This window comes from Patella vulgata, chromosome 1 (assembly GCF_932274485.2).
Source record: "Patella vulgata chromosome 1, xgPatVulg1.2, whole genome shotgun sequence".
In the NCBI taxonomy this organism is placed as follows: Eukaryota; Metazoa; Mollusca; class Gastropoda; family Patellidae; genus Patella; species Patella vulgata.
The window spans coordinates 39,935,374-39,959,562 of NC_065879.2; the positions used below are offsets into that span (position 1 = coordinate 39,935,374).

Consider the following 24,189-nt stretch of genomic DNA (forward strand, 5'->3'; position numbering starts at 1 on the left):
TGGTGTTTGGGGATGGGGATTGCTAAGTCATCAAATATTTCTCATCGCTCCCTTAGCCGTACATGGAATATGAGCTTTTGGATTTGGTAAATACCGCCCTACCTACTCCCCTGATTGTTTATCCAGAAATGTAAATGTGTTTTATGAAGAGTTAATGTATTTTTTAAAGACATGTGAAAAAACCTAGTAAAACAACCTATTTGTCTGCCGATAACAATCAAATCAAATCCAACTGGATAAGAAAATATCAAGTTGCTTGCAATACCCCGTTTTAAATTCACCACTGAGTGAAATAAATAGCATTCAACATCCTAAGGTATTCAAGCATAAAACGAACTGATTTTAGTTCGGAAATGAGGCGTTTGGGAAGTGTGAGTCGTCACGAGGCTTGTCACCGATTCGCTGCATAATTTCATCGACTTTATTTTGACAGCATCCCTTTTACCGGTAGCGGAAATTAGTGAAGCGCAGGCGCAGGATATTGCATTGATTGCATGAATTAACTAGAACATTATAAATGGTTATAGCGATTAAACACGACTTGTTTTGCCCTTTACGTTATACTTTGACAGCGCATTGTTTAGCTCTGAGCGGGCTCTAACATAAATGTTACTGATTGGACAAAGTAATAACATAGAATATAGCAAGTAATTTAGTAAAACCTTAAACACTTGTCTCAAGGCCCGGTGGCAGCTTTTTTTTGAGGGGGTACCCAGGTCTGAGGAAGGCACGTGTAGGCAGTTTAACGTCCATTCGACTTAAACTTCTGGCCTAACAGATTGCTCAATTTTTCGATAATTCGCTAGGAATCTTAGCAGTGGGACAAAACTTATATAGGCCTTTGCCTGTTGTTCAATCCAATTCAGTTTATTGAACAAAATATTGTTTAAACTAACCGGGGAAACCCGATAGGTTGGTCAGGCGACCATACACCGTGTCACGTATACTGGGAATCGAATCGAAACTACCCCAGTTAACTCAAATACAAAATGAAATAAAACCGGGTTTAAAGACTTACTGCTCTATTCCGACCGCCCCCCCCTCCCCTCCCCTCCCCCCCCCCCCCCAAATTCAGTAGAACGCCCAACACGGTAACAAAAATTTATTTTCGGCATATTATTTTTAAAGAAATGAAAAGTTATAGTCTGTCATCGTGTCTAACAGAAAAGGTGTAAAACAAACCATGGGCACAACAAATCACTAGTACACAGCAAAGGCAAACACTCAATAGTAAGTGCAGGAGGACCACACTACACGTAAAACAAAACTTATACGATAAACCTGCGGCTAAGACAAACTACATAGACATTGCAAAAAATATAAACAACAAATATCAAATCAAGAGAATGGGTCTGGGGACCAGCCGTAAGCCTGTCTGCCACTGCGCTGTACAGTCCCGGGCCTGTAATGATACACTCAAAATGAAAAAAAAGATATATTTACAAGAAATAATGCGACCGATTTTGACGGTGGTCTCTCTTGAATGGACGTTATGAGTTATAAGGTCAAACAAATTTAACAATAAGGGCGATAACCCTGATATAATCTCGGAAAACGCTAAAAAATAAAAATAATAATAAAAATACTATAATAAACGGGCTTTATTAACAGACACCCAATTGACGCTTAACTTCTCTCAGTTCGCAGCTCTCTGTCATACCCATCTCAAAGCTCAAAGAAAAGATTTTTAATTAAGATTTTCAACAAGGTTTTGATGAAATTTCATCATTTTGAGTTTGGTTGTGGTGATATGTAAAACCCCGAGGTAGTTTTTAGAGAGAGAGAGAGAGAGAGAGAGAGGGGGGGGGGGTAAAGTCCACTTGACACAAACTAGGTCATTTCGGGACTAACACATGGTTCAATTGTATTTCAATAATTCACTTGCGACCATACTCTTGTCACGTACAACCGGAGAAAACCATTCGGCCATCCAACCCCCTCCCTACCTTTTAGAACACGGGACCTCCTGTTTGGCTCTCATAAAATCAATAGCTTGTATGATTAAATATTATCCAAATTATAGGTTGATATTTTTTATACTTAGACTATTTTTATGTCCGAATATTGGTTTTTAACACAATTGAATAATCATTTCCAAACGGCTCAATATTTTAATTTCAATACTTCCAGGCTTTTATGATACGTCTGTAATTGTCCATAGCGAAATGGCCATGCAAATTTCACTTAATCATAACTTTATGAAATCTTTTAAAATTTGGATATGCTATGTAGAATATGCATATCGAAAACACGCCTTTCCGTGTCACTATTTGCTATACTTTAGACGATACTGACCCAAAAACAAGTAGGATATTATTAGTAATATATGGAAGTGTAGTCTCGGTCACCCAGAACCCCCTAGTCTTCAACGTACGGAGGGTCTGGGACAGTTGTATCTATGACAGATTGGCTGATATATTAAAACACGGCGGGATAGAGTTTTTCTAACGAAATGAAATGGGGTTTAACGTCCTACTGTTTTGCTCCGAACTGGGCTAATGAAGACGGGCATACGCCATACAGTATGCTATGAGGGAAATTTTGCCCGGACAGCGGCACTACGGCCTACTCTTATATCGAATTCCAACTGTCAAGGGATCTTTTACGTGCACGCCAATGTGTACACGGGACCTCGGTTTTTCGTCTCATCCGAATGACTAGACAGCTGTCCTTGTCAGGCCCTCCGTCCTGCATCACTGACAAGGGGGAACCACGCCGGAAAATCGAGATGAACTCTCTCGGCCAATGCAGGGATCGAACACCCGACCTCCAGGCTAGCGAGCCAGCGCCTTACCCACTTACATTCTATTGCAGGGGCTAAAGCTCTACAATGGAAAAGGTCACATGCGTACCAAAGTGAAACTCATCCAAGAACTTTTGATCTTCAACACATAGTTTAATTTTTTATTAAATTGTGGCCTATGAAAGGTCCACAAACTTTATTCATATTTCACATTTTGCGTAAAAGGCATTTGGCATAACTAAAGAGAGAGGGAGAAATGGGGTTTAAAGTCCACTCGACACAAACTAGGTCATTTCGGGATTAACATATGGTTTAATTTTATTTCAAAAATTCGCTTGCGCGTAGGGGTCCTTAGCAGTGGGAGGAAACCGGAGGACCCGGAGAAAACCCACGAGATTGGACAGGCGGCCCTACTCCTTGTCAGGGGATTCAAAACCACGCCAGTTGACTCAATGACAGGCCTTATGATACAGCGCCTGATAAGCACATATCGGAAATAAATTGTGACCTCCCAACCGTACCATGCGATAGAGCACGGTCGGAATAGTTTAAGGATTCCTGAAAAGGATGATACGTGTGTAGATTTGTCTGAAAAATATAAAACTGCCGATTGCCAATGCGTTATATACACCATGGACCGTAGCATTTCAGGGTCCATGGTAACACCCGGAAGTTAGAGAATGGGGGTTAGGGTATGGTTTATTAACAACTTTGAACTTTATTCAGTTTTCTTAATGAATTTGACAGATTAAGATCTTCTTATTCGAATATAAGCCCACGACAACCCGGATGGAGCCAGCGTTGTAAGATAATGTCTTAAAAGCATTTCTTCATCCCCATCGTCAAAAATATAGTTTTAGGAATGAGTAAATAGTAGAAAATATAGCAGGCGAAACAACTGACATGGGCCAATGGTACGGGCCATTTGCGTTCGGGTGCTGGTTCAGACTGTAGTCGCGATTACAGTTTACATCGGATAGTCGCCCTGGGTATTATATATTCTTTTACATCATTTGCGTAAAGGGGAGCGACCTTTTGAACTTGAATTTGTACTCAGTCGTAATGGCGTAACTGTGATATATTTGACGGGTTTTTCAATCAATAAAAATTGTGATCTCTAGGGTGCCCACAAGTTAAAAATTGTGTTTTCGTACAATCAGAGGCCATAATCCAAGAAGATACGGTTATAAACATACATTGTAAGTTTCATCAAAATCGGATAAAAACTGTGAGATCTAGAGTGTCCACAACCTTGGTAATATTATGTATATAATAATTTGTCCAGTTCAACATCACAGGAAATCAACATCGACTACAGTGGTAAGGGATTAAAAAACAAACATAAATACTTCATTGCTAATTTTACAAGCCAGAAATCGTTTAGTAATTTCATGGGCGCCAACATCTTGTTTTAAGACTAGTTATCTCCCTTAGACTTTGTTCATGATAATGTGAAAGACTTGTCAGTCTATCCAATTAACTATTATTCTAAATAGTTGATAACGCATCCAGACTAATATTCGTAGAATATTTTCTGGATGATAGGGACTAGGAACCGAGAAGGACTTCAGCACAGCCATCTTTGAATTGTTACGCTATATCAATCGACACACCATCATCAACGGACAAACGGGCCCAGTTTCATGTCGATCGTACTTGAATTGAGCGTTGCGTCCAAAAAGAAGAACAACCAGAACCACTTCCTGGTCCAAAAAGGCACAAAAATATTACGTCATATATTTCCTAACAGTGCACCACAAGACAACACTACAAGCAGTGACTGGAAACTGTACATAATGACGGGTGTCGTGCACGATACTGGAAATGTTTCCTCTTTCTAGAACTCCTGATTCCACTTGAAGTAGCTAAGCCTCTAACTCAATATCATCCAAAGTCTTACACGTTGAAAACACGAATTATTTGTCAATTAAAATCAACATGGGTGTTGTTATCTTACCGGGAAAAGGTAGGCTCCTGATATCCAAAATTTAAGACAAAATAAACATGTTACCATGTATGAGGTTCACCATGAAAAACTTGAGATACACAAGCTGGAAGTAGAGACAAGTAAACATGCAATTTCTGGCCCTACATTTCAACGTAACCAACCTCACAACTCTTGTATCCTTCCGCCTCAAAATCATTAATATTCACCAAAACCTGGCAGAAAATGTATTTTCAAACCCTTTTTTTCGATTCTACACCAAAAAGTCAACAAAAATCGACATGCAAAAGGGGGTAAAAGGGAAAGGGAGAGAGAGACTAAAAATAGCTTTGGCCCTTGTTTCGTAGTCATACGGCGACGCCATATCTTATCTGGAATAACCAGACGCTAGAAATTTCTATTCGGTTGAGACCCTTGCCGTATTTCGCTGGACCTAACTTATTTGAAATTAGAGTCAAAACGGAAACAATTGAATGTAAATCAGTTCATATACAATCAGATTACATTATTATATGCGTTGCGACCCATTTGGGTCAATTTAGCGATTTAGCCCCTTTAACATGACTAACAAATATTTGCAGCTCTGTAGTAGTGGATGTGGCTGTGACCTAATACAATTTTTAAGCTACGTCATTGTGTGTTATTTAATCGATTGATCAGAGCTTGGCTGATTATGTCGAAATTTGACTACCAGTAGTGCTATTCCGTGTCATGACGAAATGGTCACGTACATTATTAAATTTTTTGTATCAAAGCATATAGGCCTACTCTGGTGAACACAAAAATGACATAGAGTACCGAAATATAAGGTTCAATATGCTGCGTTGAAATCGTTAAAGGGGAAAAAACTCTTTTTAACAGAAAATAACCACTACCGCTACTGTTCGCGCTTCCAGTGAACAAATCGCACTACTAAACATTCTGTTCACCATAAACCGTTATATTTGTATAGAGGATGTAATTGAGATCTTTGTGAGATTTCATCAATACTGACGTAAATTTATATGGTCGGTGTGTGTGGGGTGTGTGGGGGTGGGGGGTGGGGGGGTATGCCCGTGAACCAAATCAGGTCAAGTTTCCAGGCATAATCAAAACAACTACGATCATTTTAAGAGATATTATGCTTTAGTTTTGTAGTATATTTAAAAAAATAAAATGAATGTTAAATACAATATAAAAATAAATTTTATAAAAATAATATAGGGTTCAAATTTTAAAAAAAAGGCACTTAAAAAAGGCATGTATACTGTACGTTTGGATTAATATTAAAGGCACTAAATGCTCAAAATAGTACCTATATAATGCTTAAAACTTACAAAATAATTTCAAAAAATAAAAATCCCGTGTGATATAAGTTTGCACTGTGTATTGCGACACAGAATCATGTTTGGACTGTGTACGGGACCCAGAATTATGTTTAGACTTTGTATTGCCACATAGACCTATACACAATCAAGCGTTAGTCTTTTCTGAAACCACATTAGCAAAATAAACTTTAAAATTGAATAACGAGTGATAACTCTCTGCCCAAACAGCAACATTTGACTCCAATACCAAGTAAATCTTGGATAGAAAAACAATTCTAATAATCAATTTCTTATTACTCTCGTTTCACATGTTTTTGTTCCCACTCTCTTTGTCTTTGTTTTTCTAACTTTCTTCCCTTCTCGGCTGCCTGGAAATTGAAATAGCAATTAAACAAGTTAATTACAAACTTTTATCTTCAAAATAGATGAACCCGGTCTCGTGAAGGAATTATTAGTGAGCAGAAATTCGCCCGTGTATCTGTTATTACTCGTCACTTAGTTAGTTATATAGAAGGATAACTCATGTTTTCTTTTTATGTTCGTCACTTCCTTTTGTAGAAACCTTCATTACACATCTATCATAGCAATGATCTCTGTGTTAAAATTATACTTGGAACGTGTTAACCCAGTTCTATCACATATGTGATAATGACTGACACCAATATTGTCCCTTAAGAAGTTGTTAGTTCAATATATAATTCTAATTAGCATTAGCATTGTTGCAAAAATTGGTATGCCTCCCTAAACACTGAAGAAGCTCATAATTCAATCCCGAAAGCAAATGAAATCTGTCTAATTTTAAGTTTGATTTTGTTGGAATGTTTACTAGCAAAGAATTATTATATTCTCAATGTTTAACTCACCGTGGTTTTCAGTTTATATACAAGATAATCCACCTGATTCTTCAAACTTTCAAGTTTTTTCGTATGTTTATCTTCTTCATACTGCAGACTCAACGCCCGATTTAATGGGAAGAAATCTAAACGTTTTCTTAAACGCTGTGAAAGAAAATAATTTAATAAGGAGAATAATCTCAATGCGTCTCGCCCAATAATCTAAGCTCGTTAACTCTCAGGAGTGGTATCTTTTAGATTCTGTATCGTATAGCTCCTTCCTTAGATAATTTCACCTGATTTGCTAAATTTCCAAGATATCTGACCACAGGAAATAAGAACTTGGATATCGAGACTACATAGCGTTTTACTACCGGTTATAAATGCGCCTTTAAGAAGAGTAGTCTCGTTCGTACAAGTCAAATAAAAATAAAATCTTACCCGATTATTAACAAATAGTTCTAGAGCTGAATAGTCATTAGGCTGAGTATCCTCTAGATGTATAAAGAAGAATAAATAGGACCATTGGTTGTGCTCTTTCTTAACATGATGTTCAAACCCCTAAAATAAAATTTATTCAGATAAACACTGGAAATAATCAACAGGTTTATCATGGAAAGCACAATGAATCATATTTCTTACTGATTCTTCTTAATTGTTAATTGGGTGGTCGCGCGGTCTACGTGTACGCTTTGTGTCATAAGGTTTGTCATTGAATCAACTGGCGTGGCTTTGATCCCAAGGTTGTACGTGTTTTTTGTACCGGGCCCTATGCCCCCACCCCCCAGTACAGGAGAATCATTGAAATAAAAATGTACCATATGTTTTCTCCGGCCCCCCGGTTTCCTCCTACTGTTAAAGACCCCTTCACGCAAGCGAATTATTTAAATAAAATTGTACCATGTGCTACTCCCGAAATGACCGTGTTTATGTCTAGTAGACGCTAAACCCCATTTATTGAATCATTCGCGACAAAACAAACAATTATTTAGTGCTTACCCAATCACTAATTAAGATAACACAGAGGACCAACATTCAATACTTTGTTTTGACCAATGAGAATCAGCTCATTTAACATGAAAATGCATTATGCTAGATTTTGATAAAGAGCTGACCATTAAAAATAGGTAATGATATAATCTATAGTATCAATTAAATGTTCACTTTATTTTGCCGTCTGAAAATAATTAACAGAAACCGAGAGAATCAATTACTTACATTGCCTTGTCTCTCAAAATCATAATTTTCTCTACTACAAATAAAGCAACTGGATTTCATATCGTTATCAATTTGCCACTGAAATATAATATTGTTGTAGTGTAAACAGTTGTATTTTCTAAACACAATTATCAGAAAGCTGAACATGAACATTTTCTTTCAATACTTGATTAACAGTTTACCGATCACCTTGAATGATTCCTGATCCTGCATTTTATTTCTGAACGACAAAAAAAAAACCTTTCACGAAAATTAAAAATTATCCAAGACATAACATTTTAAAAACTAATCTAATGATACGGTGTTGATGGAATGCCATTTGAAAAGGTTCGCTATAATGTATACTGAATAATAATACGGCGTAAATATATTTGAAAATAACCATTACCAAGTCCCACATTAATGCCCCTTATCTTTGAACGTAGTATTATGTACTTTTTGTACTTTATCTATAAGCTTTAAAGGTAAACCAACTAAAAGTGAATTAAAGTTATCTAATCGAGAAGTGACCAGAGAATTAACAAGTGACTTAGTGGCCTCTACAGTTACACATTTACGTATTTTACCTACATTTCTGATATAAAAATAGCACAATTTACAAATATTATTTACTTGAGCTCTCATAAGCATAAAACAATCAAAGATTGCGCCAATATTACGAGCAGAATAAGATGAAAATATATCACAATTACCAACTACAACAGGCTGGTTATCATGTGCAAATTTACTTAATTGACGCCTTGAGCCGAATAACAAATATTCGGTTTTATCATCATTCAATTTTAGAAAGTTCTTTGACATCCATTTTCTAATTTCACTAATATAGTTCTCAAGTTGCAGTTTTGATAAATTGAAAGAAGATGGACAATTAGGTGTAAATGAAATATATAATTGAGTATCATCGGCAAACAAATGAAAGCTGAGACCATATTTTCTGACAATATCACCTAATGGTGACGTATAGAGGGTAAATAAAATCGGATTAAGTACAGAACCTTGGGGAACCCCAGATGACAAAACGGATTCAGACGACAATTTGCAATTAACTAAAATACACTGTTTTCTACCCACAAGATAGCTTTCTAAAAGATTTAATGCACAGCCACAAATACCGAATTTAAATTGAAGTCTACGTAGAAGAATGGAAGGGTCCAGCGTGTCGAAAGCAGCAGATTTAATAAAATTAAAAATGTACATTTTCTATTATCAATTTCCATTAAAATATCACTTGAAACCCGGGTTAAAACTGTTTCGGTACTGTGAAATTGTTTATAAGCACTTTGAACTGGTTCATACAAACAGTTATCATCTGGATGGGCCTTTATCTGAGAAGCAATACGTTTCTCCAATATTTTAGAAATAAAACCTAAGTTAGAGACAGGCCTGTAATTTTTGTATTTCAGTACAGAACAATATATAAACTAAAAACACAAGTTCATCCAAAATACAATATATACTTACCTTGGAATCTCTCAACTCAGAAAAGGTATCCACGATGATACCAAATATAATGTTTAATCCAATGGTCGTAATGATAATGAAGAAGATGACGTCAAAGGCTGCCACGGCTGCTGTTTGAGCAAATGTTTTATTTGTTAACTGCTGCTCAAATGTCTGAATAAAACCAAGCAAATGATATGGTTAAACCTTAAGTAATGACCATATTAGAAAATACAATTTTTGGTTATGGAAGTATAACAATCTGAACTCAAATGTGTACACTGTTGATCTATCAGATTTGGGTCATCAACAATTTTTACTTTTAAATTTCGGTTCCATTGATTTATTTCTAAACTGATGGGTATATGGTTGGGGCTGGGTGGGCTTGGGATCATCTAGTACTACTATATTGTGTTATACTGCAACCGGCATTCCTCGATTGATTCAGGTAATTTCCGGTAAATTAGATTATATAAATGTTTCCAATATTGTATAGGGTAATCATACTTTTTTGCATAAACAGGGCTAATTACCATGGGCTTACGCCATGCACTGTGCTGTGAGTAAAAAAAGCGGCCTACTCTTTGTCAAAGTGTTCTTTGACGTGCACATCAACTTGGACGAGGGACTTCGTGGTTTTTTTTGTTCTGCTCGAACGACTAGACTCGGTTCCTTGCAAGGCACCCTGTCTAACACCACCGACAAAGGGGAAACCTGGTTGAAAAATCCTTCTGAGCCAACACCGGGGTTGAACCCTGGGACCCCTGGATTAATAATTCGGGCCTTAAGTCGTTTATACCGAATTCTGGTAATTCTCGGACTACTCACCGTGTACATTCCTTCTGCTAGACCATGATGTATAACAGTTACAAAACATTGGAACATTGTATTACACTGACGACCTTCATTCTGATCCAAATAATCACGGAAAAACGCAAAGGCAAATAAAGAATGAATATAGAGAACAGCTAGACCCAACAATCCTACCGATATTAACGACAGTCCTGTAATAGAAGAAATAAATCAATGTATTATAACTGTGATACTGTTTCAAAACCAAGGCAAAATACTCCAGACTTTCAGACCATACACGATTGCTTTCCATTTTATCCACGAACATTAATTTAAGCTTAAGATGGGTGCAGGGGTGGTGGGTTGGGAGGTGGGAAGGGTGGGGTGGTAAATTGTTTAGATCACTATACTTTTAAGTTATATTTAAGAATTGAAAACGAATTTTCAGAAATTGAATGAGAAATAAATCCATTATTGTTCAAGACTAATAGACGACGTGCACGTTGTTGACATAAACAACAAAATGAGTTTTTGTCAATAAGGTGTTTACACGATGATAGTCGCTGCAGATACCGGAAGCATTGCTTAAATTTTGTAAATAACCCTTTCTCTACTAATTAAATATCACTTGTTTATTTGTAAGTAAAATATCTGACTGAACATACACAGCAGCAATAGGACCAAGTGTTACGGAAATATAACAAAAATTACACGTACCATTTCTAGTCACAGCCTGGATTACTCTAATTAACAACTGATTTAACTTAGCCATATGTAGTAGATGGAAGGAGAAGAAATAACCATGATAAAATGTTCCAGCAAATGAGAATGCTAGAAACATCTGAAAAAATATAAACACAAATATCTCTAAACCAATGTAATACGTATCATACTAAATTATAATTTCGCTATTTAATCACGGTTTAATAGAGCAAGTGCACGACTTTTATTTCATCTGTAGAGTAGCCAAACGCGTGCACTCCTCATTATCATCAAACAATTTATCTATGCAAGTCACGAGTTTCTTTCGTTTTTTTTACTCCAGCATATCAATGTAGGTTTCTTTCAGTTATAGTCCGGCAGAACTATGGCTGAACCTGGAAATTGTATGATTTTAGTAGCCTATGGTGTCCTCTTTCAGAATCTTCCGGGTGAATCTCGGTCCCCTTTGAACGTTTTGAGAAATTCAAGATGGCGCCAAAGACGGCCCCCATTTCAAATAATCGTTGGCGACCGGACTATTACCCCTGATTCCCCCAACGCCTTAACACCCCTTTGCGCCAGCGAATGATTGAATGTATTTCTTCCTACGCATGAAGACCCCGTGCTCAAGCGAGTTAATTCAATGTATTTCCGGCTAATCTAGACGAACTCACCACATAATAGAACGTTTTAAAACTAAACAGATTAACATGGCGCTGTTTTTCTGGTTTCTTTCCTTCCATGTTCATATACTTAGGTCCTCTAGAATGAAATAAGTCTACATTTTAGACGATAACAGATTTATTCCGCTTATGGTTCACATGCCTTAAATACTCTTTTAATTTAAATGTCTTTATGAGACCACATTCAGTAAATTCAAGATCATTCTATTTAGATTTAAAGGAATCTAGCTTTAAATGACATTTTATAAATTCATTATAGTACAGTTTTGTGTCTATTATATAGTAATAATTATATCTACCTTAAGGCTGATTTGATATTTTTCCATCGAGGTAATTTTGGATGATTTGACAGAAGATAACTAATCAACATGAGCAGTGATGTCAAGTTATGTATACCACCAAGAATATACGTAGCTTCTCTAACACGTGGATAATCACTTATATCTGGAACAACACTAAAACAAGCCAAAACATAGATTAGAGCTTGTAAGGACCAATAATACGTCCTCCAGCAGCAGAAAAAAATATTGAGCATTAAACTAATTAGCCAAATGAATGAAATATAAAGTTAGTACCGCAGGCTTAATGTTATTTCATTTACATTGGAAAATGAAACTTGGGTGCATGGATGAAAATTGCACATGGGAAGGATGAAGCCTACAAATACACCTGATTCATTATTCTTACGGCATAAAGAAGAATGAAATAATCGGCCGTTTTATCGTTCTATGACCTCCATCGTGTGAAGATAAAGGCCAGGGGCTCTTAAGCCTATAACGCTAACGCGTAATAATATTTAATCGGTGGTCCCATATGATACGCATATTCTTGAAAGTGGCCCTTTATTTCATATGACAGGGGTCACAAAATTTATCGAACGTTAAAAACGGCTCTCTTATATTAAATTATATCTCAAAACTGGCCTTATCATGAAATGTTTTTTGCGAAAGGAGATGTCCATCTCTGCGAACAAATCAAGTATCAGATCTACAAGCGGTTGCCATACAAAGTACGTTCACATTTTGCAAGAGATCAAGCTAAAAAAAGCGATTTTGCATATAACCAGGGGCCATAATTCAGGCTCTTGACGTCAAATATCGAAATAAACCAAGATCTTTGGGATATAAACATCGATAATATTTGGCACCTAGAAATTGACACAAATGGGTCGCAATGCATATAATAATGTGATACGAATGTATATAAACTGATGTACATTCAATCATTTCCGTTTTTACACTAATTTTAAATCAATTATGTTCGTCGAAATACGCCAGATGTCTCAATCGAATGGCAATCTCTAGCGTCTGGTTATTCTAATCTTCACCGATAGTATTTATTGTGCATGCTCTCCAGGTAAGAATATGGCGTCATCGTTTGACATGACTTGTGGAATATGTCTAGCCTCGTTCTACGATTCCCTTGTTACAAATGCCGCTAAAACGCATTATGGTACACGATTCGTGTACCGATGGTAAAATTTTTATTTTGTCTTAAATATTGGATATCAGAAGTCATCTTTTCCCGGTAAGATCACAACACCATTGTTTATTTAAACTTACAAATAATTCGTGTTTTCATAGTGGAAGACTTTGGATGATATTGAATTAGGGACTTAGCTACTTTAAGATTTTAATGTGAGCAAAACTAGAAAATAGTATACAATAGTATGCAATCGTTTACAATATCTCGAACTCGGTTAATTCGATACCACGCTATAATATGTCTAAGACTTTAATCAGATTTAACCAGTGGAGGATTAGTATTAATCCAAATATGATCTAAAACTTACACGTCACCAGAAGCATCAGCTTTCCAGGTACCTAAAATCATTGCAGCTATAGCAACAGATAATAATAAGGCAAACAGATTCAGCAATGGCCTGAAAAATATAACATTTTAAAGAGTGAATATTCTTTAAATAATCTACATGCACTTACAATACACACTTTACTTAACATAATAATCATAGAGAGAGACGGAGAAATGAGGTTTGACGTCCACTCGACAAAAACTAGGTCATTTCGGGACTACAGAATAATCCTAGATATTAGGTCTAAATTGTTTCAACGGCATTTAGTAATTGAACTGAGTAATAAGCGGTAATTGTATTCCATAGAATTGTGACCTATTTATTAGGTCTAAACTTGATAACTTCATTTAAAGCAAAATTCGACTGGGTGACTTAAAAAGCATATTATTATACATTTCAAAACAACCACGTCTCTATTTCTTTCTAATATACAGGAGCCACGCTGGCTCAATGAGTAAGGTTGGATTACTTACCATGGGGCCCGGGATTCAATCCCGGTGTTGGTCGAAAGATTTCCCGGGAATTTCCAGCGTTGTTTTCCCAGTCAGTGGTGCAGTACGTAATATCTTAATCTTACAAGGACTGGGTGTAGTCGTTCGGATGTTACGAAAAAACACGATCCTGTGTACACGTTGACTGTATGTAAAAGAAACCTTAACCGTGTGTTCATGTTGACGTGAATTCGAAATAAGAATATGACGTAGCGCCGCTGCCGGGGCAAAAAAATCTGATTAAAACACAGATTTCGTTTCGTTTTTTATAGTTTAAAATTTATTTCGTTTTACTTGTCTTTACTACACCAGGATCTGGAAGAGTTGTTGTTATTGACGTGTTTTGGGTGATGAGGGGGGGGGGGGGGGTAGCCAATGAAACGGTCTGTTACAGCGAGCTTTTGGTGTGTGGAGCACAGGTCATAGGTCAAAAATCGCTCGTATGACGTCTGACGCGACCTATCACTACACCCAGTCAGATCTTCATGTAGTGTAGTAGGCTGTGTAGGTCATCGAAAGTATAAAAAACGAAACGAAATATAGATCTGTATTTTAATCAGATTGTCCGGGCAATGTTTCCCTCTTAGCACACTGCATGGCGTACGCCTGACTTAATCGGTGCAGAATAGTGGGACGTTAAACCCCATTTTAAATATACATTTTATACAACAATCAGTCAATTTGAAAGAGACATTTAGTTAATTTACTTACCATATCTTCAGAAGAAATCGGGCTATAACACTAGAATGTATTTTTCTTTGGTATCGAATGTCTTCAATTATGTCACTGGACCATTCCATGAAATCACGTAATTTGTTACTAGGACTTGAACGATCTACTTCATACTTGAACTTTTCTTTCTTTTCTTCACGAAGTACATTCTAAAACATATTCATATAACAGCTTGCTACAGTGTCTTGTCGTTCAGATGGGATGAAACCGGAGGCACCATGCACACGTTGGCGTGCACGTAAAAGAACCCTTGATAGTAGGAATTCAATTACGGTCCATGCAAATTTTCCCTCAACGCACATTTCATACCCGTCTTCATTAGTACAGAAAAGTAGGAGGTTAAACCCTATTTCATTCATTCATTCCAAAACAGCTTCACATATTAACAGTTTTCTAGACATATATATACCCACATTCCGTGATTCTTTGAGACATATAATTGAAGCAATCGTAGAGATTGGATACGGGTTCGGAAAACCATAAAGAAATATGGGAACTTGGATTGCCCAAACGAATTACCTTGTCTTTAACTGTAAAGTAAATCTTCTGTAGCGTGTCATCTTTAATAATCTCAATAGAAAGTGTACTATTAGAGAAATATTTCCATGCTGCTCGCAGAAGATCATCTTCATATAGTTCTGGTATATGAAATTTAAAAACATGGACTGAATTTTGGCGAAAGTGATGGATTAGGTTAGTGTAGTGTGATATTTTGATTAAAGTTGGAAAAGTGTCATAGGATTACATCAGTCTGTTTACCGAATACGACTTTCAATTTTTACCCAAATCTGATATAGATGTATCTCATAATATGTTATAGAGGTGAAACAGGAAAATTAGACGGTATTCCATCCATTATCCATCTAATATTAGAATGTAAAATGCACATACCCTCTGGATCTTCGTTTCCACGGAGATCAATTCTACGGCATAATAAATGATGGAATTTGAAACCAACGGAACTTATCAATTTTGCATTTTCCCCGTATTCTTTCTGCGGTGACTGCAAAAATAAGACAAGATTATTTCAAATGTAATCAAACAATATTCTTGAATAGTCGAGTGTGACCACGAAATGTGTAGATAATCATCGAGGTCTGGTAGATTTGAATATTCCGGCTGAAATACGATTAATAAAAATAATAGGCTTTCAACTAAAGAAAACGGGCGGTGCGTAACCTTAAATACTCAGTAGTGGTCAAGCGTTAGTATTATTTGTGAACTACCGGTTAAACGCCTGATTGTATCAGTTTACCGATTCTTAAATCAGAATAATCTGGTCTCATTTTAAATCAATCGATTTAACCAGAATGCTCCTAACACATAGCTTTTCATTCGACATAAATAATAATGACGGCCTCGGCAAATTAAAGGTGTGGGGCCAATACTGTCAGCCACATTATGTTATAAGTCGAATGAATAACACGATTCTGGGATGGATGGTGTGTGACATACATCATAACAAATTGGCGTGTAGTTCGGGTTATTAGTTTGGCAAGGAAACAGTACTACCCTTCTGATAATGTTTTTAAAAATGATTTTGTTTTTACAATTTTTAATTATAACATACCAACAGATCTTGGTAAGCTTTCACCATGCAATATGTAAGAACTGATTTTTCTAAATATTCAAAAACTTCCTGTAAAGCAAAGTGACAATATTATATTTTGAACTGACAAAGATTATTAAAAACAGCACCATCTGGTAACACTATATTACGAATGGTTAAAGGGCTGATAATCATTTCGAGATGGTACTGCTGGTATTTTGCAAACAAAGAAAATGAAAGGGACAATTTGCGACACGTTAAATGCGATTTCATTACAGGCTAAAACTTAAAAAATATTTTTCAAGTAGATAGTATTCGACACTTACCGAAGACGTCTTTTCTTTTAAGCGTTTAGATGGTCTCTGAAATATGTTGAAGGTTCAGTATTTAAATATATAAATATATAAAATCATAGGTGAGGTTTACATCTAGGCAAATTATCACGTGGGTAATGTTAACATCTAGACACATCAGGTATATAAACACCTAGATGGGGTTTACATTTAGCCACATCAGATTTCAGATCTTAGGCAGAATTTTCTACAATGACTGACACCTAAAAACCGTGACCTGTCAATTTAAAGTGACCATTTTCCTTAATTCATTGCACAAAATGTACGGCTGTTTTACTAGGCGGGGGCAAATGCTAAAGACCCACTGCTAAAGACCCCTACGCTCAAGCGAATTATTGAAATAAAATTGAACCATGTGTTAGTCCCGAAATGACCTAGTTTGTGTGTGTGGGAGTGTGTGTGTATGTGTGTGTGTGTGTCTCTCTCTCTCTCTTTCTCTCTCTCTCTCAAAAGTACCTAGGGATTTTTACAGAGTTCTTTCCCTTGTAGTGCAGGACAGAGGGTCGGTCGAACTGGACGAAAAACAGAGATCAAGTGTACACGTGGATATACACGTTAAAAATAACTTTGAACGAATATGCCGTTCAGATTTTATGAACATAATTACGTTACCCCCACCCCCCTCTCTCTCTCTCTCTCTCTCTCTCTCTCTCTGTCTTATACTAGGCAAACCGAACAGCGCCATTAACGTTAAAGAAAAACTCACTTCAACATCATCGCCATCAGCTTCATCATCATCATCATCTTCTTCAAGAACTGGTGGATTTTCTTCTGTAAGCGAACGTAGTAATGTGACTATTGACTGCTTTAATGTGTAAACCTATCGGATTAAAAAGAAAACACACATAGAATAATTCATTAAACTCTTGTCTAATCCTATGGCGTTTATGCGTTATGAACTGTCAATAAATTCTGAATTCGCTAATTTTGTGTTTTAATATTTCAAATTTGGATGTTTCGTTTACCTGTTCTAAAGTGCAACCTTTATAAGTATCCAGCTTTAGAATATGTGATATATAATCACAGATTTTATTATCGAACACTACAGCCTGATTAGCGAAATTACCCTGAAAAATAAAAACATCAGTTAGCTTAAATGGTCATCTGACGGGGTATTCAAATTTAAACATCTTGCCACATTAAAGTACAAGGAATCAATCCATTTAAAAAATCTTAACCATATGGATTATTTATGTCGCGCAAAGAGTTAATTCAAAACGCAGACTAAAATTTTATATTTTTTCTTAAACTGAGTTCAGATAATTTTAATAATGTTAATGTTAATTTAAATAAAACTTAATTTACAAAGCGAACTTACCGACGTAAATTCTACCAATGTATCAAAAACTTCTGTAATAAGTGGAATACTGACGTCATCAATGTTGTTATACAGTAAACTAAGAAACTTAGTGACTTCTGCTACTACATTGACGGATTTGATATTATCTGGCTGCTCTCTTAAATAATTCTGTAAATCAAAATAAACTTAAACACCTGATGTATAATTATAAACTTTCCATGCTAAAAACATTGATTTTCATTAACTTCAAGCTTTCCAACGACTGGTGGGCGTTGCTCCGACTTTAGTTTCTAGTAGGCCTAAATACCAAAATCCATGTCTACAGCATTTCCCGAGTTAGTGATAGAACATTTTCCCGAGCATCCAATACCAGTTCTCTATAGGTTGGCGCATTAGGTTGTACTTTAATATTAATTATAATATCGTCGATTTCTTAGTTCATTCATATCGTCATGGCGATTTAGCTCTAATTCACCGATATATCCATATTTCCAAAAGTAATACATCAGTACATGATTAGATAATAAACGAGCTAACAAATAAGATACTTTCATATTAGGAAGGTATAGACTTTATAAAAGACAACATCCCTGACAAAAAAAAAACAATTTGAAGTTCAGTAGGTTGATGCGCTAATATTTTTGTGGTGAAGAGAGGTGTTAAAATATTTTAACGATTAATATGGTTAACGCCATCCTCCCCTGAATCTAGCCCTAGAAGTAAGTAGTTTACCTGTAATCCTGTGTACTGATTATCACACATCAAACCCATCATTCTTAACATCAGTTCTATATATGCATCATCTTTAAACTCTAGGTCATCTGGCATTAACATAGCACTAGCATCTTCTTCTATTAATAACTGTAGAAATAAAAAAAATTAATTCGGTTAATGGTCCGCGAATACATTAGCACATTCATTTCTACAACTTTAAAGTTCTACAAAAATTGTTTATCAAATAATATAAATACCTAAGTTACAATAGCGTCAACATATCTTCCGACAAAGATTAGCGTTGCTTCCCTCATTGTTAATTTGTTTTTAATTTTGAGGCCCAGACAAGGGACTGTACAGTGCAGTGGACGCTTACGGCTACCCCCCAACCTCGACCGATTCATTCACTATATACGTTTGTTGTTTGAGCTGTCTGGTTGTTGTATATTGTATTATTTCCGTAGGTTAGGTTTGTCTTGTTTATTTGAGCTGCCTCCCCCCCCCCCCAACACTTACTAGTATTCTCTATAATTACACTTTTTATAATAAAACATAAAGGGGTACTAACGGGTGGTAAAATAATTGTCGATTTGACCCCTTTCAAATAATAGACTTCTACTTACCGCTCTTCCTTTCATGGTTTTTTGAAGAGCTCTAGCTTGATTTATTGTTTCTTCAATTTTAGCCTGATGTTGAGCATTTAACAAACGTCTGTAATATATATTAAATTTGATCGATTATCATGTTAATTGTGGGAGTAGGCTATTATCTAATACATCCATCAAGCTTTTATCAAATATACACTAGTAGTAAGTTGAATAAAACATAAAGGTCCATTTTTCTCGCAGCTTTCGTTGTGTATAATCATGAATAACATGGGTTCCCAAATTGATATCACTCTTAAAATCTGTGAGATCAGTCAACAATGGCTTCCGGGTATAGTAAGTAATCACTGCATTGGCTTCCAGTTAATTGTTCAGAACCTAAACTTACGATCAAATATTCAAAATAAACTCCAAATTAGAAACTGAAACCTGTCGGTGCTAGATCCTTCAGTACCAGATGAACTTCGATCCATTCCGACTTTGAGTCACTGGCTTCGGGATTATAGTGCGTTACCAATGGACATTGGTCATTATTATTAGTTTGAATATAAACAAAGAACTTACTTTTCCCTTGTTGCAAGAGTTGCTCTCTGGATCCTATTTTTGACGGCAAAAAAGAACGTTTCTTCCCTTGTTCCAGTAAAAGAGGCAAAAAGGCTTTTCTAAAAACAAAGAAATATTTCAGTTTTCTTAACCCTAACCAAGCTGTAAATTCGCCAAAGTTTGTTATTTCTAAAATATATAACAATAATGAAGCTTGGATCCGGATTGATACAAACTTGATTCGACTGTACTACTGTACTATTCATGATTGATCAAGTCACACAATCTTTAAGAAAAGGTATGGAATTCAACGTTTAAACAGCCGCGTTTGTACATATACTCCACATCGAATTGTAACCGTGAAGTGTTCGGGGTTGTTTTCGGTTACCCCAAGAGGCTAATCTCCAAACAGAAATACTATTGAACCTTTTAAATGCCAGTGACACAGGCACTATATTCCCCACGAGTGGCAATCGTAATCGAAGAATCCAAAGCCATAGACAAAATTAAAGAAGTACAATTTCCTCCCAAATCTAACCCAAATAATATACTTGGAAATCTTACCTGAACTGCCTCGTTACCACTGAATAAAAGAGCACACATAAAGGCCAATAATTCTCTAACGACATTATCAATAGGACTGGTAAAATGTGTACTAACACTGGGTATTACATCATAAGAATTAATGGCCGTCTGTACAGATTCTATAGCATTCAGATATCTGAAAATAAAATAAAACGACTTTGTTGCGAAATAACACAAGCTTTCCAAAAAACACAAAACGGACAAAGCTTAGGATGTAAATAGTGAACAACTGACAAATTCGTGCTCTTCCAAGATTTCAAGATGCCGAGTTTTCATTTTAATGTAATAAAAATATAGATTGGATCAAGTTTACAAGATATTAAGGGACAATAATTTACAAAATAAAAGACAAAACTGTATTTAAATTTGAACAAGGATAGAAATCAAAATAACATGTTTCAATAAAATCGAATAGCTACAAAATCCAAAATACAGTAATTTGATGTGTTTCATTAAAATCGGGATGACAATATATACCGCCTTCACAAAAAGTCTAAACGGACTGACGGACAAGCAGTGTCTATAAAATACAATGACAAATTAATTGACGATCACGATCCCCTGTCCTGGGCGATTTGGCCAGTTATCCCTTTTAGCAGTGACTATAGTTTCTTTCAAATCGAACTCTTCAGACTGATTTAGCTCACTAGGCGAGGTTCTATACTCTATTGAAACCCCGGTAAGATTTCACCAGGGTTTGAGTTTTACCGGGGTTTGGGATTTTACCGGGGTTTGAGATTTTACCGGGGTTTTGGGATCTTACCGGGATTTACAAAAAGACCCCTTCCCGGGTTTAGGAAAAGGCGAGGCTAGAGTAGGGCCTAAAAAGTCCGGGTGGAGTTAAAGGCAGGGTATTACCATTGACCAAAACTAGATGGGGTGTATATAGGAGAGTTAGGAAAAGGGGAGGGTCTAAGTGAGACCAGAGGTAAGTCTGAAAAGTTACAATTATTTAGAATCCTTCTGTAACTATCCCCAATGCAATTATTGCAATACGTTAAAAGGAAAGAAAACATTTTATTCTAGCAAAACTGGCAAATCTTATAATTGCCATAGCAATTACACTTGCCACAGCAAAAACGTTATCTACCTACTTACTTGCAACCTATTCCAAAAACAATACGTTGGTGAAACAAAAAGACTGTTTCGAATTAGACTGAAGGAACATTATGTTGATATTAAAGAGACACCCAGTTGCCTCCCACTTCCACCTACCGAGCCACTCTAGTCGAAACCTTGACTACCAAATAATTAAACAATTGGGTACCAATCCTGACCTCCCAAAATCTACCACCAATAGACGCACCATAGAACTTCATTGGATCATTAGATTGAAAACCTTTCAACCATACGTTATCAATGACAAAATCTGAACTTGGGCACCCCCTTCATTTTTTCTTTGTTTATTACCATATTTAACTATATCAAAATTTCTTACTTTGCATTACGTTTCATATTGGTTTTCCAGTCTCTAGGTAGTTTAACTAATTCATTGTGTATGAGACCACGTAATAACTGAAAACATTTTATATCTAATTCAGTCTGGTCTAATCGTTCTTTTTCAGTAAGATTGTTCAAGTTACTGGAAATTCTGAAAAATACAAACTATCATTATTAATATAACATTGCAGCAATATAAATTTATAACGAAAATACCAGCAAATAATTCTTCAACTTTTATATAATAAAACATTGCTCAAATAAAATAATATATTTTCTGATCGATTGCTAAATTGCATACTGACCTGAGCTGCATCACTAATTTTTCTGCTAGTTTGAACTTTAATATGGGATCCTTGGCATCTGGGTTGACAAAACATTTCAGATGATTTTGAAATTCCTGGCCGAGAGGCAAATCTTCATCACCACCTTCTTCAGTATACTCTAATAAAAGGAAATTCGTATGACGTTAAGTATTATCTCATACGTGCGACAACCGGGTCTGTATGTCGACATATAACTGTAAACAGGGCAGCGCCGTAACATATTTATCCAGATAAGTTTAATAATTTAACAGACAGGTTTCAGACAAGGAAATAAATGTACACAGAAGCTAATTATAAATCGTCCGGACCGTACAGGCAAATTGTTACAATTTCAATATAAGAACCCCTTCCTTTCAGGTACGCTTATTTAACATTGTCTTCAAAGAAAACCAAAGTAGACGGTAGACCTACCTTTATTACTGGGGAATTTGATCTGATACTGTACTGTATTCAAACCACCATAAGATATCTTCATATTACCCACAAATACATTTAAACTAACGTTTATCTCTTCCTCTGCCGCGTAATATTCATTATAACTCTGAAATAAAACATAATTGAACCAGCGGCTGCCAGGCAGGATACGCCCACATTTTGCAAGAGATTGTTAGAGAACAAGCTAAAAACAAAAAGGATTTTTTGTACAGTCAGAGGCCATAATCCAGAAAATTATGGCCTGAAATGCGCAAATATCAAAAGGGACTGAAATTTTTGAAAAAAGATGTTTTAAGTTTCATTAATATCGGATAAAAATTGTGAGTTCTAGAGGGTCCATAACCCTTGTATTTTCATACTTATACACAATTTGCGTACAAAGAGCAGCCATTTTGTCGAACAGTTTCATTTCGAGTTTCCCGAAATACATGCCAATATCGAAAGGAACCGACATATATTTTAAGTTTCATCAAAATCGGATAAAAATTGTGACCTTCAGAGTGTCCACAAAGAAATTGTGGACGGATGGACCGCCCAGACGGACAGGGGCGACGACCATATACGTCCACATGAAAATGTGGACGTATAAAAACACATCCTTATATCACTTCAACTCTTTAAATTGCTAAGTATTCTGCATCATATGTCAGGTTTCTACACTACTATGTGATATACTTTCTGTGGATTTTGGACTATTAAAATATTTAAACGAATACCTTACCTCTCTAGCATCACTAAGTATATCGCGATTAATCCTTGCTCCATATCGCACATGGAATTCCTCCATTTTCTGAAATTTTATTAAATTTAATAAGTATTGATAAGCGGGTTCAGAGATTTATCTTCCCCTGAATTAACTTATATTCCAATGATATTTGTGCAAATATACCAAGAGGGGTGAAAATACTAAAGTAATCAATGGAATAAATATTGATTGTTAATGAATGTTGGGAGGAAGAGTTGCCAGTCAGTCAGTCAGTCAGTGGGGCTTAACATCCGCTTCCTTCTAGGGTGATATCGCAGACAAAGGAAGAGTAGTAATTGCGTGTATAATTTATGACGGGTGAGATATTAATTCTTACCTGTTCAGGAATGGCATTTGTAGCCGTCATCAATCCACTCATTGTTGCAGTAAGATTCTTCATCTGTCGTTCATCACTAACAAGTGGGGCAATAGCATCAAGGAATTCCTGAATTTTATCAACGGAAAGAAAATGATAACATACAGCGTTATGTATGGTTAACATATCAAAATATTGTGGGTACATGATTTTTGATCAAACCTTTTCCCTACATTAAATCATAATCTACCAAATGACCTACAAGAGGAATGGTGATTAAGCCAGCACGCCCTCTTTGATTTGGGTCCATTTTTTTTACTTTATTACCGTATTGTACAGCAAATCTATCTTTGTTCAAAATTTTACGTCCATACAAAATGGCTATGTTGGTTAATATCGATTGCGTGTTGCGACACAGTAAGTCAAATAAAACAAAACTTAGTAAATAAACTCTGACTTCCGCTTAGTCTTTAAAAAAAAATAAAAACACGTAATCATAATATAGCTTGTCCTAACCACTGGTCGAAATAAAAAGACGTTATTATTAAATCAATGAGGTTAGCTCCTTTATGTTTACTT

The 24,189-nt window shown here is 36.0% G+C and overlaps 1 protein-coding gene across 1 annotated transcript in view; it reads right to left on the reverse strand.

Annotated features, from left to right (window-relative positions):
• Nucleotides 1–5,817: 5,817 nt before the first annotated feature.
• Nucleotides 5,818–24,189, reverse strand: part of LOC126812792 (inositol 1,4,5-trisphosphate receptor type 1) — a 52,366-nt gene continuing 33,994 nt past the window's right edge. The window contains exons 44-70 of the mRNA XM_050539102.2: nucleotides 23,632–23,739; nucleotides 23,271–23,339; nucleotides 22,526–22,655; nucleotides 22,094–22,232; nucleotides 21,787–21,939; nucleotides 20,328–20,484; nucleotides 19,785–19,882; nucleotides 19,239–19,326; nucleotides 18,634–18,762; nucleotides 17,920–18,069; nucleotides 17,567–17,668; nucleotides 17,308–17,421; nucleotides 16,575–16,610; nucleotides 16,270–16,338; nucleotides 15,591–15,702; nucleotides 15,219–15,337; nucleotides 14,679–14,848; nucleotides 13,456–13,545; nucleotides 11,963–12,118; nucleotides 11,655–11,742; nucleotides 10,996–11,119; nucleotides 10,315–10,490; nucleotides 9,508–9,660; nucleotides 8,047–8,124; nucleotides 7,270–7,389; nucleotides 6,859–6,993; nucleotides 5,818–6,363 (exon numbers count right to left, since the gene is read on the reverse strand). Coding sequence (XP_050395059.2) covers nucleotides 6,289–6,363; nucleotides 6,859–6,993; nucleotides 7,270–7,389; nucleotides 8,047–8,124; nucleotides 9,508–9,660; nucleotides 10,315–10,490; nucleotides 10,996–11,119; nucleotides 11,655–11,742; nucleotides 11,963–12,118; nucleotides 13,456–13,545; nucleotides 14,679–14,848; nucleotides 15,219–15,337; nucleotides 15,591–15,702; nucleotides 16,270–16,338; nucleotides 16,575–16,610; nucleotides 17,308–17,421; nucleotides 17,567–17,668; nucleotides 17,920–18,069; nucleotides 18,634–18,762; nucleotides 19,239–19,326; nucleotides 19,785–19,882; nucleotides 20,328–20,484; nucleotides 21,787–21,939; nucleotides 22,094–22,232; nucleotides 22,526–22,655; nucleotides 23,271–23,339; nucleotides 23,632–23,739 — 3,138 coding nt within the window. The 3' untranslated portion in view covers nucleotides 5,818–6,288. The remainder of the gene's footprint in view (nucleotides 6,364–6,858; nucleotides 6,994–7,269; nucleotides 7,390–8,046; nucleotides 8,125–9,507; nucleotides 9,661–10,314; nucleotides 10,491–10,995; nucleotides 11,120–11,654; nucleotides 11,743–11,962; nucleotides 12,119–13,455; nucleotides 13,546–14,678; nucleotides 14,849–15,218; nucleotides 15,338–15,590; nucleotides 15,703–16,269; nucleotides 16,339–16,574; nucleotides 16,611–17,307; nucleotides 17,422–17,566; nucleotides 17,669–17,919; nucleotides 18,070–18,633; nucleotides 18,763–19,238; nucleotides 19,327–19,784; nucleotides 19,883–20,327; nucleotides 20,485–21,786; nucleotides 21,940–22,093; nucleotides 22,233–22,525; nucleotides 22,656–23,270; nucleotides 23,340–23,631; nucleotides 23,740–24,189) is intronic.